At 50.4% G+C, this 18,546-nt stretch overlaps 1 protein-coding gene across 3 annotated transcripts in view; it reads left to right on the top strand.

Moving 5' to 3' along the window:
- Nucleotides 1-725: 725 nt before the first annotated feature.
- IQCA1 (IQ motif containing with AAA domain 1) overlaps nt 726-18,546 on the top strand; it is a 146,529-nt gene continuing 128,708 nt past the window's right edge. For 2 of the 3 annotated variants that reach the window (XM_072796792.1, XM_072796794.1), the window contains exons 1-4: nt 726-970; nt 10,129-10,453; nt 14,039-14,158; nt 17,275-17,466. In XM_072796792.1, the coding sequence (XP_072652893.1) occupies nt 960-970; nt 10,129-10,453; nt 14,039-14,158; nt 17,275-17,466 (648 nt within the window). In that variant the 5' untranslated portion in view covers nt 726-959. The remainder of the gene's footprint in view (nt 971-10,128; nt 10,454-14,038; nt 14,159-17,274; nt 17,467-18,546) is intronic. The other variant, XM_072796793.1, reaches the window with a different exon arrangement.

Below are 18,546 nucleotides of genomic sequence, written 5' to 3'. Positions count from 1 at the left end.
CTGCTGATTTTTGCTGTTCTTTTGTCCATTTCATTAGTAATTGTGGGAGAGAGGCTCTGTGATCCATCACGCCGTCATTTTCATGCGGATGTCTCTTCTCCGTGCTCTTTCGACTGCATGGGCTCTGAATATATTCCTGTAGGAATCGCACGTTAAAAATTGTTGTGTGTGTGTGTGCAAAAACAATAAAATTGCAAATGCATCTCAATCATTACTAAAGATGAAGAAAGGACGGCAGTGAAAGCACTCACAGCAGCTTGCTAATAAGGAACTTCCACATAGCGTCTTCCATTTACAGCACACTAGCTCATCTCACTTCCATTTCGCCCCAGAAGGCGCCCTGCATCCCCAGAACCTAAGTCTGCGCTTGGGCGGGAGAAGTCCTGGCAAGTCCCGAACAAAGGAACGACTGTTGTGTCATTTTACAGATGGGAACACTGAGGCTACAAGCATCAAGGCCGCACATGGGAAGGCGGATGAAAAGGGGGCAAACGGGGACTCGGGGGGACGAGGCGCCGGCGGAAGGGACCGGGGCTGGGCCCCGTGCTGGTCCGCGCGCAGGTGAGCTCCTCCGCATCCTGGTCCCTCGCTGGCGCTGGACCAGCATCCCGCAGGCGCCGCGCGGTGGTTGCCATGGGAACCAGGCCGCCGCGCAGGCGCGTGGAGCTCGGGGGGGCGGGGCGGCCGGCACTGCGCAGGCGCGGCGTCCCGGTTGCTAGGTTCCGCGACGCGGCCCGCTGAGCCCGGCCTCGGGTGGGGAGGGAACGTTCGAGCCCACCTGGCCGAGCCTGCGCGCGCCTGCCGGCTCTCGCCTTGTCCTGCCCGGAGTGACAGGCTAGCCCCGTCCCCCTCCTCCTTCTGGACGCCCCTGGTGGCGTCCCGACGCCTGCAGCCGGCCGCCCGTCAGCGGGAGACGGGGGAGCTTCCAGGCGGGCGAGGGAAAGAGGGAAATAGCAGCCATGTCGAACGCGTAAGTGATGGGCGGCCGGCTTATGGCTGGGCGGGCTTCGGCGGACGGAAGGGCGGCCTGGCCCGCTTCTTGTCCTGCTCTCCTCCCCCCTCCCCTCCCTCTTTTTACATTGCAGCAAAGAAAGCTGGGGCTCGGGATAGAGTATCAGCCTCCTGGGGACCGGGAGGGCGTTCGCCCAGGCCTCCCAACGCCCCGTCACTGCCTCCCCCCACCCCACCCCGGGGGTGAGCTCCCGCAGGCCCCTGGCGGTGCCCTCGCTGCCGTCTTTTTGGAAAAGCAGCATCTCCAGGACGCTCAGTCCTCGCCTGCCCTTTAGTCCCTCTTGCGCAGCGGCACAGGGGCTGCCCTGTGGGAACTCCCAGGTGCCCTGTGAGGTCGAGAAGGAGCTGCAGGACGCCCCCTTGCACCACGTGGCTTTCCACCAGGGAACCCCCATCGGGTGGCCGGGGTACAGGAAGGAGAGTTCCCCGGGTGCTGTGCTGTCCTCATCGTGCCCATTGCACACGTGTGGTGGGGCTGATCTGTGGGCGCTGAGGGTTTGAAATAGGGCAGGACACCTGAGCTTCACAGCACCCCTCTACACAGGGCCTGGTAACATTGTTATTCCCATTTCACAGCTGGGAAACGACACAGAGAGGCTAAGTAGCTCACACCCAGCCAGCAGACGGGCCAACCAGGCGCCGCAGCTCCAGCCTGCAGCCGCGCTATTAACTAACCGCAGGTTTAGGCGACAAAGTAAGAGCAGAGAGGCCGGGGCACCTGGGGGGCTCAGCCATTGAGCCTTCCGCCCAGGGCATGACCCCGGGGTCCTGAGATCAAGTCCCACGTCGGGCTCCCTGCAGGGAGCCTGCTTCTCTCTCTTTCTGTGTCTCTCATGAATAAATTGAAAAAAAAAAAAAAGCAGAGAAGTCAAGGCCTTACTGAGATTTTGCAGGTGGGGACGATCCCTCGGGAGCTCGGTTTTGGACGTGTTGAGTTTGAAGTGCCCGTCGGAGATCAAGTAGGCACTTGAATATTCAAGCATTGAGTTCAGGAGAGAGGTCTACTAGGTATGACGTATAGACTCGACAGGTGTTGGTATGCAGATTGGCTTTATGGACACGGAGTGAGCGTAGACAGAAAAAGGGTCCACGGATGAAGGCTGGTGTCATCCGGTGGTAAGAGACTGAGGCGCAGGCACCAGCAAGGGGATGAAGGTGTGACCAGTGAGGAGGAAGCGAAAGCGCCGTGTCCTGGAAGCCAGGTGAACAGGAAGTAGTGTTTCTGGGAGGGGGGGAGTGAAGGATTCAAACGCTGCCCAGACGAGTCAGAGGAGAACCGAACTGGGCCATGCATTGAGCAACATGGGGCCCCAGCGTGCCCTTGACCCTTGTGGGGGATGGGGTGGGAAGGGTGCTGAGAGTGGGAGGGGACATTTGGAGAGACCCTGTAGACCCGGGAGCATGGCCAGCTTTTTAAAGGGGTTTTGCTATAGCTGGTGTGGGGAAGCGGGGCCAGGAGACAGATAGGAAGCAGTGACATGTAACTTTGCTAAAGGGCAGGACTTGGAATGGACCGGGGGTCAAAAAAATGGGATAGTGTGGAGGAGGAGGGGGGACTGGGGTGATGTTGCTGGTGGGGGCATGAGCCCCAGCCGGCGGCTCCAGGTCTTGGCTTCTAGGGAGGAACTGAGTTGTTTATCACAGGGGAGTGAGGAGGGTAGAGTCTGTTGTAAATGCTCTTCATGGGGTAGACACCCCGTGGGGGCCTGGAAAGATGCTGTAGGAGGAGACGGTGGTGACGCTGAGGGGCGGTGGTGATGCCACCCGGTGAAATGGGGTTCAGAGCTAGGGGGTGGGGTGGGGAGAATGATCTGGAAGTGGCAGTGAGGAGCAGGGACCTTGACCCTCCAGCTCCGCAGTCGTCGGAAGAGTCTGGTGGAAAGGGAGCCTCTCCTGTGAGGGCTGCACGGGAGGGCAGCTGGGCCTCCCTTAGGCAAGAAGGCCAAGGGAATATTCTAGAAAGAGGACAAACAGCTGCATAGTATTGGGAGAATCTGGAGATTTATCCTGTATAAAATATCTTGGGAAGAATTCCCACTTTGCGAGATTTAGATATTTTTCATCGAAGCCCATGATGTCTGAACAGTCCGGTCTTCCGCTCCCTCACCCACCCAGCCACAGAAAATCTGCCAAGCTATGGAAATCGCAGGCTGGCCGTGTTCAACTGTCACGTTCAGTGTTCTCCACCCACGGTCCTCCTGACTTCAAACTCTGAAACATTTCTTGGTCATATGCCCAAGTCTGAAACCAATCACGCACTTCAAAAAAAAAAAATTATAAGTAACCTCATGGATAAAATACCACCTTCTCTTTGCAAGGTGCACTTGTGATCCCCAGAACACTTGCACATCCGTGATCCCAGCCCGCAGTCATCCTCGGGGTGTCAGAGAGGTGCCGTTAGCCAGATTTGCCCCTTGAGGAAGTAAAGGCACAGGACGTTGTGGCCTGAGACCACCCACCCCAGGAGACGATGCTGATGCGAAACTTACAGCATCCTGCCTTTAAAACCCTCCTTGTGGGACCCCTGGGTGACTCAGCGTGGGACCCCTGGGTGGCTCAGCGTTTGAGCGTCTGCCTTTGGCTCAGGGCGTGACCCCGGGGTCCTGGGATCAAGTCCGGCATCGGGCTCCCTGCAGGAAGCCCGCTTCTCCCTCTGCCTGTGTCTCTGCCTCTCTTTCTCTGTGTCTCTCATGAATAAATGAATAAAATCTTTTTACAAAATTAAAAATCTCTTTAAAAATAAAATAAAACCCTCCTTGCTATGCCCAAGAAAAATAAAAATGCGCACACAGGGATGTTCACCGTGGCCTCATTCCCAACAGCCTCAGAAACAGCCCCACGTCCATCAGCTGGAGTGTGGACAGCAGGCTGTGGTGTGTACATGTCGGGAACATACTTGGCAGCAAGGAGAGGCACGTGTGCACTTTGGAAGGGTGTGCTGAGTGCAAGGAGCCAGAGCGCAAGGGCCACCTACTAAGTGGGTCCATGTATGTGAAATGCCCGAGGTAGGCAAATAGAGTAGAAATGAGGTTAATGGTTGCCAGGGGCTGGGAGGAGGGGGCGGGGGACGGGGTGACAGCTGGTGGTTACTAGCTGATGCGTGATGATGCGGGCTTGGCTGGCTCACACGGCTGCCTGATATTTCCGTCAACCAGTCACCAGCCCCTGGTGCCCCCAGCAGGGCCCTCTGGGACAGCGGCAGGTGCGGGAGGAAGAGGCCACCACCCAAATGTGGGACTTGGAAGGCTCAGGCCTCCGGGAGAATCGTGGCTCAGAGTTCCAGCCAGGGCTCCGCGGAGCCACGGCCCTGGAGGGCTTCCTGCCTTGACCCCGGGTGGAGCCCGAGATCGCGCTGAGCTGGGGCAGCAAGGCTTCCCCGGGCTGGGCCTGCCCCCAGGCCGCGTCCACACATTCCTAAATTCTGGGCATGTTCCGTCCATCGGTTTGGGTGTTGTGGCCGCTGGTGGAAGCATCCTGTACCCGACATCCCTCATCATGATTGGTGTGGGTCTTTGTGGGATTCAGGCCGCCCCGTCTGCACCCCACGAGGCAGCCTCCTTGGGGTCTTGCACAATCTTAGTGCTTCCTGGCTTTGAAGTCTGATAAATGCCCCTGATTTATCACTATGGATCCCACCCCCACTTGTAGAAATCATGGCTATGATTGACATTAGTCCCAAATTCTCGGTAGTATTACATCTGCATGCCAGTCTCAAGAGTCTGCTTTCTGTCCTGTCTCTCCGGCCTCTGCCTGTTGTGATCCTCCTTGCAGCTAGCACTCTAGAATTTTCTTCAGTTACATCTTGTGTGGCTCCCACCGTATCCATTCTTAGATATTTAATCAGTACGAGAAAGAGGGTTTCGTTTTTCGTATTTTTCTCTGTGACTTTTTTTTTTTTTGTGGCCTTTATCAATGTCTTGCAACTTTGCTGTACAGTTGACTTCTTATATCTTGTTGCTGATTTCCTTGGATTTTGCAACTGTGTCATTGACAAGCATTTTCTGAATTCTTTTGTATTAATCCCTTTTCTGTCTGCTTCCTCCTTTCTCATTGCCGTCTTTTAGGTTTCTGGTGTGCCTCCGGAAAGTATTTTTGGTCCATGGTGTTCAGCATTTTGAAGGGCTGACAGCGTCCGTCCTTTGGGGGTATGTGGACGGTATTCTTAATCAGGCCTATGCCATAAATTAAATTCATTGAGCATTTTCTTGGCATCTGTGGAAATAACCTTCAGTTTGTGCTGTTCTGTTGCTGTATTTAGCTCAGCTTGTCTTTCTGCTGAATGCTCACAGATTCCTGGGGCGACCTCTTCCCCGGTCAGAGGGAACCACTCTTTTGATCCGGCTCAGTGTCCTGTTTGCCAAGTGGAATTTTCAGATCTGAGCTCTAAACAAAATTAGCCTGTAATTTTCTTCTGTAATGCTGTCCTGACAGGCTTAGGCCAGAAAACAAACCACATGGTTTTCTGTTTTATGTGAACATTGGTTTCACAGCTGGTGTCATTCGCCAGGTCAGGGGACACCTGGGTGTGCCCCGTCCCCCAAGTCTGTGCTTCAGTGAACCAGGCACACACTCAGTTTCTTTTTTTTTTTTTTTTTTAAGATTTTATTTACTTATTCATGAGACACACACGGAGAGAGGCCGAGACACAGGCAGAGGGAGAAGCAGGCTCCCTGCGGGGAGCCTGATGTGGGACTCAATCCCAGGACTCCGGGGTCACCTCTTGAGTTAAAGGCAGGTGCCCGACCACTGAGCCACCCTGCCGTCCCCCCACACTCAGCTCTGGGCACCCTTCCTGGCTTCACCTCCGCCGCTGGGCAGATATCTTGGTTTCAGCCTTTCCCAATCCTGTCCCGTTCACCTGCTTTCTGAAGGCGCAGCCGGCCGAGTCGCCACCGTGATGCCACCTGATGCTGGCACGAGCCAGAAGGTCCTGTGATGGGGTCGTCTCTGAGAGCCGCTTCGTCTGCGCCAGATGGCCTCTAACATCCCCCCTACAAACGTTCCCTCTGCCCAGAGTCATCTGGCAGCACGCTCTTTCATTGGCAGTAGTTTTTAAAATATGTCCCAAGCTTGGAGACCCGTGATGCTCGCAGCCCGGGGGCCACCCGGGGCAATGCTCAGGATCCGAACCCAGCGGCCTCAGTGGGGAGGGGAAGTATGTCTTCAACCGCAGATCTTTGCCCATCGTGACTGTGCCACGTGATTCGTCACCCCATTTGCTCCACCCTGACAACAGCAGGCCCCCAAGTGGCTCGGAGCGTGAGCCCTGGAGCCACCAGACTTCTGGGACGCAGGGCAGCGTTGCTGTGTGTGAACGGCAGTGAGGGCAGCACCTGCCTCTCCAGGGGTTGGGGCCACATGAGCCAACAGCTGTCAAGTACTTAGGACGGTGACCGGCCTTACCTACTCGCAGCCGCTGCCACCACCATCATCCGAACCCAAAAGGCTCTTCATGCACCAAGAGAAGCTTCTAACCCTTGGCCAAGGACATGAAAGTCTCTCGTCTCTGTTCCAGGAACATAAAAATAAGAGATGAGAAAAAAAATTTTTTTAATGTCTTATTTAAAAATTTTATTTTTTATCGGCACCCAGGTGGCTCAGCCGGTAAAGCATCAGACTCTGGATTTGGGCTCAGGTCGTGATCTCAGGGTCCTGGTATGGAGCCCCGGGTGGGGCTCTGAGCTCAGTGGAGAGTCGGCTTGTGCCCCTCTCCCTCCGCTCCTCCCCGTGCTCATGCACGCACGTGCTTCCTCTCTCTCTGAAATAATTAATAAATCTTTTTAAAAAGTTTTTAATAGTTCTTTTAAGTTTATATTGACCACACACTAATAATGCATTTATTATATTTAATAGTGTAATATCCCATTTTAAAATAAAATGAAAATATTTTAAATCGAAAAACTAAAGATTTGGAATTTTTTTAACGCAAATTGAAAATCTCTGCACCAGGAGCAGAGTGGGAGCACACAGCAGTGAGCAGGCCCATGCACAGGCATGGACACTGTGCTCTGGGATTGCTGCCCCTGGGGGACCTGGCTCCTGACTAGCCCAGAGGACTGCAGCTGGACCCCCACGAATCCCAGTGAGATCACCCTTCCCAGCAGGATGGAGGTGGAGCACAGGTGCCCACAGCCTGCCCACAGCCTGCCCTGGGCCATGGTAAGATACCAGCTTCTCAGATGGAAGGCAAGCTGAGGAGCCCATAGGCACCCAGTTTATATAAAGAACCCCCATAGATTTACCCCACAGATACAGATGCAGTGAAACGCCGAGATGCCTGCACCCCGATGTTCTTAGCAGCAATGTCCACAATAGCCGAACTGTGGAAGGAGCCTCAGTGTCCATCAAAAGATGAATGGATAAGGAAGACGTGGCCTATGTATACAATGGAATATTCCTCAACCATGAGAAAAGACAAATACCCACCATTTGCTTCAACGTGGATGGACCTGGAGGGTATTATGCTGAGTGAAGTAAGTCAATCAGAGAAGGACAAACATTATATGGTCTCATTCATTTGGGGAATATAAAAATTAGTGAAAGGGAATAAAAGGAAAGAAGAGAAAATTAGTGAAAATATCAGCGAGGGTGACAAAACATGAGAGACTCCTAACTCAAAAAAAAAATTTAAAAATAATAAAAAATTTAAAAAAACCCAAAATAAAAAAATTTTTAAAAATCTAAAAAAGAGAGAGAGAGAGAGAGAGAGAGACACCTAACTCTGGGAAATGAACAAGAGGTAGTGGAAGGAGAGGTGGGAGGGGATTGGGGTGACTGGGTGACGGGCACTGAGGGGGACACTTGGCGGGATGAGCATTGGGTGTTATGCTATATGTTGGCAATAAAGAAAATTTTTAAAAAAAGATGTTTTGAAGATAATAAATAAAGAACTCCCGTAAATTAATAGAAAGGCAATCCAATTTAAAAACAAGGAAAACAAATGGATAAATAGTCTGAGGAAGAGAACTTGCAAACAACCAACATGCAGGTGGGTATTCAGTCCCACTTGCAACCAGACGAACGGACATGAAAACGTTGAGATCAAATTCCTCACCCATCATCCGGGTAGGAGTTATGATGATGTATTTTCTGGTGGTGGTGGTGGCGGTTCTTTCATTTTTGGTCAAGGTTGAGATGGTGGCACAGTGCTGAATGATGGTTCTGAGCTCGGAATCACATGGACTGGGTTCAGACACTGACCCCGCCCCTGAGGAGCAGGCTACCTCCCCCCACCTCAGTGGGAGTAACAGGAGCCCGGTTCGTGGAGCGTGGCGAGGACCTAGCACACTTAGCACAGGCCACAGCGTGGGGTCGATTCCAGTACGTGGTGCTTACAGTTTCTCAGAGGGAAGCGTGGAGCATGAGTGAGGAAGGACAGGTCGTAGGACCAGAGCAGAGGACCTAGAGGGGACGCCTGGTAATGACCTTGGGAAGGTCAGTGAGGGACTTCCAGTGAAACAGGGTGCGTTGAATGAGCATCGTTATTTCCCGCTCTTCCTGAATCACCTCCAAAATAGAGGCAACAGAGGATGTCAAAGGCTATAAACACACAAGGGCCAAAGGGACATGAGAGCCTTTGACAGGAGATGCCATGAAAACGGAAAGAAGGAAAGCAGATAAGATGAGGGGGACGAGGCAAGCCAGAAGACGTGGGACCCGTGGGCCAGCAGAGGGGCAGCGAGGATAAAGCCCACCTTCCAGCAGAACCCTGGGAGAGGGGGGCAAGGTCCGGTCCTTTTGAGGTGGGGTTGAAGGTGGTAGGTCTGCCTAAGGGGCATTTCGACCCCAGAGAGCAGGTGCCCAGCTGCCCCCATGCCAGCAGGCAGCCCGGGTCCAGGGATGCCACACACAGGTGAGGGTGGGGTTGGGAGGCCAGGCTGACAGTGAAGAGGACACGAGAGCCCTCCCTCCCCTTGACCCACTGGCTGCATCCAGGCAGAGACTGAGCCCCCCTGACCAGCACAGGATAGACCTAATGGGCTGTGGGCTCCCCCCTCATTCCAGGGAAGCAGCCAGGATCCTACCCACCCACGTCCCTCCCCCCGGGAGAGTTAATAAGCCTCTTCCCAGACACACTGAACTTTCCAGTAGCTTTTCATCTGGTTGTTGGATATAAAGAGAGCCAAAACATCACCCAAAATGTCAACACCACCAAAGAAGTCTGCCTTGGATATATTGCTCAGGGTCCGGGCAGGAAAAGGATGGCAGGCTCAGCAGGACAGTTAATAGAGGGACCGGCCGAAGGGACGTGGACAGGGTTCCATCGAGGAACCAACGAGGGGTGGCCTGGCGTCCCGGGGCTGGCAAAGCAGAGCAGCCACCACCCTGAGCACTCCCAGCCGGGTGCTCACCAGGGACGCCGTGGGAGAGGACACCCTGCATCTCACTCTCCTCCGACTCGACCGAGGGCGCGGACCCCACTCATGCGGACCCGGGGGCCCGTCTCCAGGGCCAGCCGTGCCTCGCCTCTCCTGCCCTGCGCCGTGGTTCTCGGGTTCGTCGTCGCTGCGTAGAGCTGTGAGCCCTTCACCCTCCCCACTCTGGGGCTAGTCCACTGCGAATACACCGCGGTGCGGTTGTTTGTTCTTTTACTCCTAAACAGTTGCGCTGTTTCCCTGTTTGGGCTATTATAAAGAAAACGCTCTTATGTTGATTCTTGATAGAGATTTCTAAGAGTTTCTCTGGGGTATGGTTGTTCGTTCACAGGGTCGGCCCGTGTCTGACTTTACAAGGTAAGCGCAGAATCACGTTCCAACGTGGTGTTGCTCTATCTCATGCCCCACCAGCTGTGTGTATGGACAGGTCAGTGGAATATTCTGGCTCACAGCTTCTTCATCTCTGAAATGGGTACGATCAGGCTGGTCTTACGGGTACGGTGAGGACTCACTTTTGTCATTTAGGTGAAAGGTATTTTTCAAGCTACGTATTTGATAGCGAGAGCAGTAGTCTTGTGCAAAAAGCACACGCAGCTCAAAACAAGACAATGGTCTAAAGGGAACTACATGCCGTGTTCTCGGTTCACACTTGATGCTGTGTCATGGCAGCTATTCCAGCTGCCCGTTTTGTATGGCTCATGAAGGAATTTATGCTTATTTTCTGTCTCCCCCCCTTCCCCAGAATGTATAATAAGATGTGGCATCAGACCCAAGAAGCCCTCAATTCTTTGCTTGATAAAGAGTCCCAGAATATGATGGAATCACAAAGAAATCAAGTTTTCATCTTCCAAATGCTGGCCACCTTCTACATAAAATATGTGCAGATCTTCAGAAACCTGGAGGATGTCTATGACCAGATCGTCCACCCGCAGAAGCGAATACTGATCCGAAAAATCCTGGATGGAGTGATGGGTCGTGTCCTGGAACTGAAGAATGAAATGGTTGAATTGGAATTAACCGAGTTTCACTACTTTGATGACATCCTACAGGATCTAAAGTTGGCTCCTGTAAGTACTCAACTTCTTCTCTTCTCAGTTTCTTATTGTTTTAAATAAGCTATGGAGGCCTGGGGCCAATTTCCTAGTGACTCTCTAGACGTAGTTGCCAGTTGTTGGATGAAAAGTTGAAGCATTGCCCTTAGTTGGACCATGCGGCCATGGACAAGCATTGGGTTCCTGTAGTTTTGGGCATAGACACACCTTCACACAGACCTTGGGTCCATCGGACACTGAAGATGTTGTCTTCCTTGTCACCATGGTATCTGCCCAGGGATGTTGGCTGGAGCAGGCCAACTCTTTGATAAATACCCTGTGACACAGTCCCTCCCGAGTCCCAGTCCGAGTGCCCACTCTTCTGCTTCCAAATGAGATCTCCCTCTGGACTTTGTTGCCCATCATCTTCTTCAGGATGAGCAGTCTATTGGTTGCCAGTTCCTTACTCCCAGGTGGATGCATCTGCTCCTCTGCTTTGGGTCTCTGGTGACTCAGGCATTTTTGGCAATAGGCCTTTGAGACTCAGACAAGAAAGAAGGACATCCTGCCTCTCCCTGATGCCCTGGAGCTGTGAGCACTGTGCCCCCCGACCTTCACTGCCAGACACCCAGAGTCTTCTGATGCTCTGTCTGGCCGAGTCTGCCAGCGGCCAGTGGACAGCTCACTTCAGTGTCACAGTCCTATGAGCCCCGTCTTCATTCTGAAAAGAACATTTCCCTAAAATAAGATTAAAAGGAGACAGTGTTCAATTTTCTACCTGGCATTTTAATGCTTCTTCTTTTGAACATACTCAAGATTCTATAAAGGTTATGTTTCTTTCTGGAATAGACTTTCCTAGCGTTATTATTGCACTTTGTTAGAATGGACTATAAAGAATAGCTAAAATGATTGCAAATGTTGACAATCACTCTGGAACTTTTATGTTTATTGCATTCAGTTATAAGAGCGTGGATTAAAGCACCAGATTTTTTCGGTCAGGTGTACTTTACTCACCCATGTGAGTAGATCGAGAACAACTGAGGATAAACATGAAATAAACAGTCATTAAATCATATCCCTAAGTTGAATTAATAAAGCAATATTAAGTGTGTTAATTTAATTCAGAAAATATTAAATAAGATTCTTGAAGTTGAAGAAGACATTTATGAAATTTGTGTCATGGGCTCCTTCAGATTTTCTTTTTTTTTCTTTTTTTCTTTTTAAAGATTTTATTTATTTATTTATGATAGACGTAGAGAGCAAGAGAGAGAGAGAGGTAGAGACACAGGAGGAGGGAAAAGCCATGCCAGGAGCCTGACGTGGGACTCGATCCCGAGACTCCAGGATCACACCCTGGGCCAAAGGCAGGCGCCAAACCACTGAGCCACCCAGGGATCCCCTCCTTCAGATTTTCTGATTCACCTAGATCATTTTTTCAGAGCCCATGAGTACTGAAACGGGTGACAAATGAGTGACAGTGTCCAAGAAGCCTTCCTGCTGGGAGACTCTCAACTGTGTTTTCCACCAGTTCTGGAGCATGCACCCTGAGCCACGTGATGACACCTGGGCCCAGGTGGTTAAGGGAGTGTGTCCAACAGCAGCAGCGTGGACTCCTGGGCCATGCTGGGCCAGGGAGACACACATGTACCAGCCCTGGGAGCTCCTGCAGGGCTCAGTTCTGCGCTTGAGGGTGGAAGCCTGACCAACCAGCACCCCTGGGTCTGGGCCTCTGTGGCCACCACCCACACAGCGCACAGCTCCCTTCTGTTTTGTTGGGCTGGCCCCCAGCTATCTGTACAGTATGACCCGCAGTCTGACCACAGCTCGTCAGTCCAAGGATGGGTCCTGATGCTGCACCAGGCGATCCTTTCCCAAGAGATTCTGAAACCAAGACAGAGAGGCGAGTGTCTGTCTTGAAGTCTCAACTACAGTCTCCCAAATTTGTAAGTAGTTGGAGCCTTAGCTCTCAGATGCTCAGAAGAATGAAGAAAGCTGCTCTTCAGAGTGAAAGAGGGAGAGAATGAGAGGGAGAGAGAAAGAGAGAGGCACAGAAGAGAGAGGACAAAACAGATTCACCAAGAGGAGGAGTAAATGGCAGCGTCCTGAAGGCATCTTCATCCCTGGACACATCCTTGCTGATGACAGACTCTCTGCTGTGTTCCTGTCCCAGATCCACAAAGCCATAAGTCTGTCCATCGTGTCCCCTCAGCTACACTAATCAGAAGAGCGTTTCTGCCGCCTGCCATGTAAGGAGCCTTCCTAATGTCGAGAAACGTGTAAGGGAGAGAGAGGGAGTTCCTCTGCTGGAACAAGTTTCCTTGATCTCACCCTGCAGAGGATGGGAAACCACCAGGTATCTGAGATGGACACAGAGTGTCACGTGGATGGAGGCCTAGCAGCCGATACAGGTCTTCCTCTCTCTTCCATTCTCAACTGCTATATTTCCTCCCCCCAAACTCTTAGCTAATGGACCAGATGGAGCCATGTCAATAAAATGTCTTAAATGTTAGAAGAGCACATCATTTTAACACACTTATTAATAAATAAAATCTCAACATTAAATAAAAGTAGAATCATTCTCTTCTGACTGCCCTCCATTCGCAGGCCACACTCACTCCATGGACCCTGGAAACTCACCTGAAAACTCCCATTAGTTTAAGAAGGTTTGGTTTTTAAAAACAATTGCCACCTAGTACTGATACTGTCTCACCAAGTCCTAAAAAAAGACACTCCTTTATGGTTATAATGCTTGTTTAAGGGAAGGCCTGTTCAAACTCCCCTGGTTGGGAGAGAGGGTGTGGAGAGTCATGCGAAAATGGGAAGAAGGGGAGTTGACCCTGAAGACCAGAACCTTTGCTTTGCTGGGCCAACTGGTCTACCAGAAGGCAGCCAGGAGTGTCTGAGAGTCTAGGACAGTGTTCCTCAATGGGGGTGGCCAAGGGCCCATCCCACACGCTTGAATAACACTTCTACACCCCCGATAGTTGACCTCGGGCTGATAAATAGTTGTGTGACCTCTGCTAAGTGAAATATTGGTCATATGCATAAATGAAACATAGAAGTTTCTATTTATGGCATAAAAAGCAAGCTTCCTAATAAAGCAAATGAACTTTGCCAGTAATTTTTGTAATTTCGGGTAATTTAGGTAAAAATAAAAACAAATCATTAGGAAAAAAAATGTGATCATTTACATGCAAATAATTAACGATGCTGATGATAAATTGTTATCAGGCTTAATTCAAAGATCTCTATGTCACAATACTTTGCTATCTTGCATTATTATTTTAGGTAGGCTGAGATGGTATTATATTTATTTAAAGACATTCATTAGGTTATTAGTCGATTGAGGATTAACTGATGTGAATTCTCAAGTTTTACTGAAATGATTAAAACAGGCCAAGGTGATGGTTTTTCCCCGTGATTTTGTGTCTCCTTAGCAGTAATGAATCCTCTTCATACCACTGGCCTCATCGCCTCTTAAATAAAGATGGGAGATGAAGCACATCTCTTTGATGTGCAATCCTTACTGTATATTATAAATAGATTTGAGTCCTGGAGTTGTGACAAAAATAACAATTGTGACAGAATTGTGCCTTTTTGCTTATTTTTTCTCCTCTCTAGCAACAATTAGATATTCCCATCCCCAAGTATTTTTTGAAGGAGAAATTGGAAGTAATCAAAGGAAGGGAGAAAATTCTTGCTCAAATATTAACCAGCACTGGATTAGATATACCCAAAAAGGTTTGTATATCATTTTAATAAACATCATTCCATAATCTATAAAACCTTTCTCTGTGGCTCCTAATTGTGCGAGAGACATTATTTTCAGCAGGTGGAAACCAGCACCCACGCCTCCTGCTAGTCGGCATGTAAGAAGTTGCTTACCTTCTGGATGTATTTTTGATGCTTCGTGACCATTATTTTTCAAGAACTTAGACATCAAAACATAATGCTTTGTTGGTTGAGTCGGTATCTCCGAGACTGAGCAGATTTATCAGCTCAGATTCATTTTTCATCTCAGACACCTTGAAAGTCAGAAGCAGAATGTTTTCCTGTGAAATAATTGTTAAGATAACGTACTGGTCAGTCTTTTCCTTCCAGATTTTTCCATGTGGCACCTCCACACCCAGCTTCTGGCGAGTCTGCTTATGCATTTCGGTGGCCCTCACTGCCTCCCGCATCTGTGCCTCACATCCCCGGCTGGTCATTGCCCAAGCAGGGAGGCGGCAGCTGGCCGTCCAGGCTGGGACGATTCAGAGTAATTATCCATCAGTGACTCTGCTGAGGCCACAGGTGCAGCCCGGTGCCTGGGGAAGCCAGCACGTATGGGCTTCCTACAGATAGGGTATTGGCAGCCTGGGTCCTCATGCCAAGAAGATTCTGGGAGCCACCAGAAGGGCAGTGGGGAGGGAGAGGATGTGCCCTGTCTGCCTGCCGCAGGAAGCAGGTAGGGTGCACGACTGTATGAGGTGGCTCTGTGCTATCTCTTGTGCACAGGCACACTCCATGCTGCAGGGAGGGCTTGCTCTTTTCCCTACAACCCAGCCTGTCAAAATGGTACTCACTTAGCAGAGCCCGACTTGATGCAGCATCCCTTAGGAAACCTGTCCTGACCCAGTAACTCAAGAGGGCCTCTCCCTCCTCCGCCTCTCCCCTCACTGACCAGCCCTCCCTCTGCATTGCATTCCTGGAAGTTGTCTGGGGCTATTTCGGGGAGGGGGGGTCATCTAGCCATCCTGGCACCTCTTGGTGTCCTCAGTTCATGCATCACGCAGAAGGAAGCACTCAGCACTTGATCCAGCTCCCCCAAAGGAATCCCCTGGAGCAAAGCATTGATGAGCAGTAGAGAATTCATGGCGGATTTTATGGGGGAAATGGAGGAGGGAGGTGACATTGTACACACTACAGTCAAACCCCCAAAATTCCTCTTTGCTGCTTCTCCTTTCTGGTGTCCCTCTCCGCTTGTGCAGAGTTAGCAGCAGGAAGCTTGCTTTCTCAGCAGCCAGCCCTAGCCGGCTCCGCTAGGTAGAGAGCCTCCCACCCCTATCTCAGCCTCTACTTCTGATAGGCCTAACGTCAGCAAAATGCTGGGCTCTGGACAACCACCTTCGACTTCTGGGTGACCTTCCCATGCCCTTCAGTGCCTCATGAGACTCCACTTTCACCTTAAGCTGCTTATTTCTTGATGATATATGCAGCATATACCGCCCAAAAGAATTTTGAGATGCGATTATTACCATCCAGTCCTACATCTTTAATGCTTAATATTTACTCTAAGGCCTTCCATAAATTTCAAAAATCTTTGTCTTTTTGAGTAGACCTCTCAAACCCTCCAAAGTGCTCGGTAAGGGCTGTAATGATTTTCAGAGCGACAACATAAAATCTAGAAGGAAGTAAGTACGATAATAACTAGTGTTTGCAGGACACTGGCCATGCGCTTGAGCGCTTGTACGTACCTTGTCTGATCCAAGGCCAACATGATACCCATTGCACTCTAACACGCCGAGGGAATTCTTGGAGATGTGCGCTCACAGCATATCCAAGGTGACAAGATCCCACGGAAAGCCAACGTCTGAGGAATCGTTGCATGAAAGAGGGAGCTCCTAGTGATGGTAGATGCACCATGGGGAAGAGGGTCAGTCTTGCTTCAAGCTGGCTCCACCCCTTACTGACCGGGGGAACTCGTGGCGACTCTGTCTCTTGTGTCAGCCACAGTCTTCTTCTGAACTCTTGACTGGTCACAGGAATACCTGCCTTGGAGGTTGCTTTGTGAATTTGCCAAGATTGTCTACGAAAAGCATCTGGCTTCTGTAGGGTCTCGGTAAATGCCCCTTGCCTTTCCCTGGTCCTTCCTGTGCACTGTCCCCCCCACCAGCACCCCGGGGCCATTACAGAGGAGACATCATCCTGAGAATCAGGGACCCTGGTGATGAACTGGAGCACCCCGCACTCGGGATCTCAGTGTCGGACATCATGTCCTGATAAGGACATCAGCCCATGACTTTCTGATTCCAGAGGCCTCTCACTTCTGTCTCTGTCCCTGCATGAGTCTCCACTGAGCCAGGCCCTGTGCCCAGCTTCTCCCTCGCCCTGGGGACAACAGACAGGCCCACTGCTGCGCCCACTCAGAGCTCTCGCAGGGCTCTGAGTGGCCCAGCAGCCTTGCTCCTGACCCTCCTCAGGAAATGGCACAGCCTCACACCTGGCCCTGCCTCCCCATGGCCCATCTGACATCTCCAAAGGCAGCATTTTACTGCACCAGCCCTGGTTTTTGTCCAGTCGTAATCTTCCCATCCCATCTGGATGTTTTGAAATGCAGATTTGTAATTAGCAGAGGACATTTCATGTATAAATTGAATATGCCTAAAATGATGTTAACATTACTCATATTTACTAGATCATCCCGCAATTGATTTTGAAGTCAGCATTTTACTTCATGTGTGTTTTACTTTTTAAATTCTCATATTAAAGATATGCTTTTAATTTATATGTTGCTACTATTAAGTTAATAAAACATGGGTAGCAATTTTGAGCTTTATTGAATCCATTTTATTGGCATTCCCAGTATAATGTGCTGCCAACCTAAAATATTGTGGAACTAATTAGTATTTTGTTTGAAATGGTAGAGGAAAGCTTATGGGGTCCTTAAATATGGAACCAGAGCATGAGCATGGCACGTTATCAAAATTCACATAATTAATGAGGAGTGTGGTTAGTATTAAAGCACCGTCAGACTCTTTATCAACGGTTTGGGAACTCTTAGCAAGGTTGCCTTAGAAGTAAGCATGTGATGCTTCTGGGATCAACCGATGTAGTTAACGTGTTTCAACACTGATTTAACATGAATGTTTCCGCAGAAATACAGCGTGAAGAGTATCCCCCTAGAAGAGGCTGTTAAGCTAATCCAGATCTCCGAGAGAGCACGGCAAGGTCGCCTCAGAGCGATGTTCATGAAGCAAATCTTCCTTCGAGAACACAGATCAAAGCAAGCCAAGATACTTGGCGAGAAAGTCGCCGACGTGGGAGCCGCTGCGCTGCAGATTCAGAAGGTGCGAGTGTGGTGCTCATGGAGCTGGGGCACAAGTGTGTTGACTCGGCCAGAGATGCACCCCAGGGTCGGGGGTGAGCTCTGAAACCCCAATCTCCAAAACCCTACCTTTACTAGAACAGGATTTTGAATTCCAGGGAGATTTATTATCTTACCCTGGGGAAGCTGTTACCTAAGCTTGGTCCGGTTTTGGTTTTGGCTTGTGGTCGTTTGGGGGTTTTGGGGTTTTTTTGTTTGTTTGCTTGTTTGTTTTTAGAATTTATTATAAGTAGGTATAAAATTCTGGGCATTTGGTTCAAATATTTTTAAAGATCACTGATAATTGTTGGAAAGAAATATAAACCCTCATGAATCTTTACAAGTGTATTCACACACAGACGCAATCACAGAAGGGGCACAGGACCAACACCTGCTGGCTTGCGTACTGTTCACAATGCCCGTGGCCATCACCGAGCGCCAGGACGTTGGTGTTCCCTTTAGACGTGGGCCTCACGGGTCCTCCCCAGATGAGCACCATGGGTTTGCACCCCTGAGGGTTTGCACCCCGTCTTTTCCCAAACGGAGGCTAAGGTTGCTTACAGGAAAATGAGGAAGCTGGCCGTGTGGGGGAAATTAGAATGAGATGAGAGGGAAGGAAGGCACCAGGACGCAGACCCCAGCCAGAGAGTCGTGACCACCCCATCCCCGCTGGGGTCTGAATGGGGACGGGGGGCCGTGGGGGCAGAGAGGCCAATAACAAACCATTTCCTTTCAAATTTCTGTGAATATGGGAAGTTCTAAACCAGCGTCTTGAGTTCAGAGCTTGAGTTGTACCCGTCCTGGATGTGACCGTGTTAACCTTTCCCCACATTACAGTGGAAACTTTTCTTTGAGAGCTATGAAGTGCTGCCCTTAGATCTAGCTAGCCCCATGGTCCTGAAATCTGGAAGTTTCTCCTTTTTTTTTTTTTTTTTTTTTTTGGAAGTTTCTCCTAAAGAAACCCAAGTAGGGAACTCTGGCTAATGAGAATTATAAAGTCACTTCTTCTTTCCCCGCCCCACCCACCTTCCTGACATATGACATGGTGCATATTTAAGATGTA

The sequence above is a fragment of the Canis lupus genome, chromosome 24, assembly GCF_048164855.1.
Source record: "Canis lupus baileyi chromosome 24, mCanLup2.hap1, whole genome shotgun sequence".
Classification (NCBI taxonomy): Eukaryota; Metazoa; Chordata; class Mammalia; order Carnivora; family Canidae; genus Canis; species Canis lupus.
The sequence above is the reverse complement of the archived record's forward strand: the minus strand, read 5'-3'. Positions and strand labels throughout refer to the sequence as shown.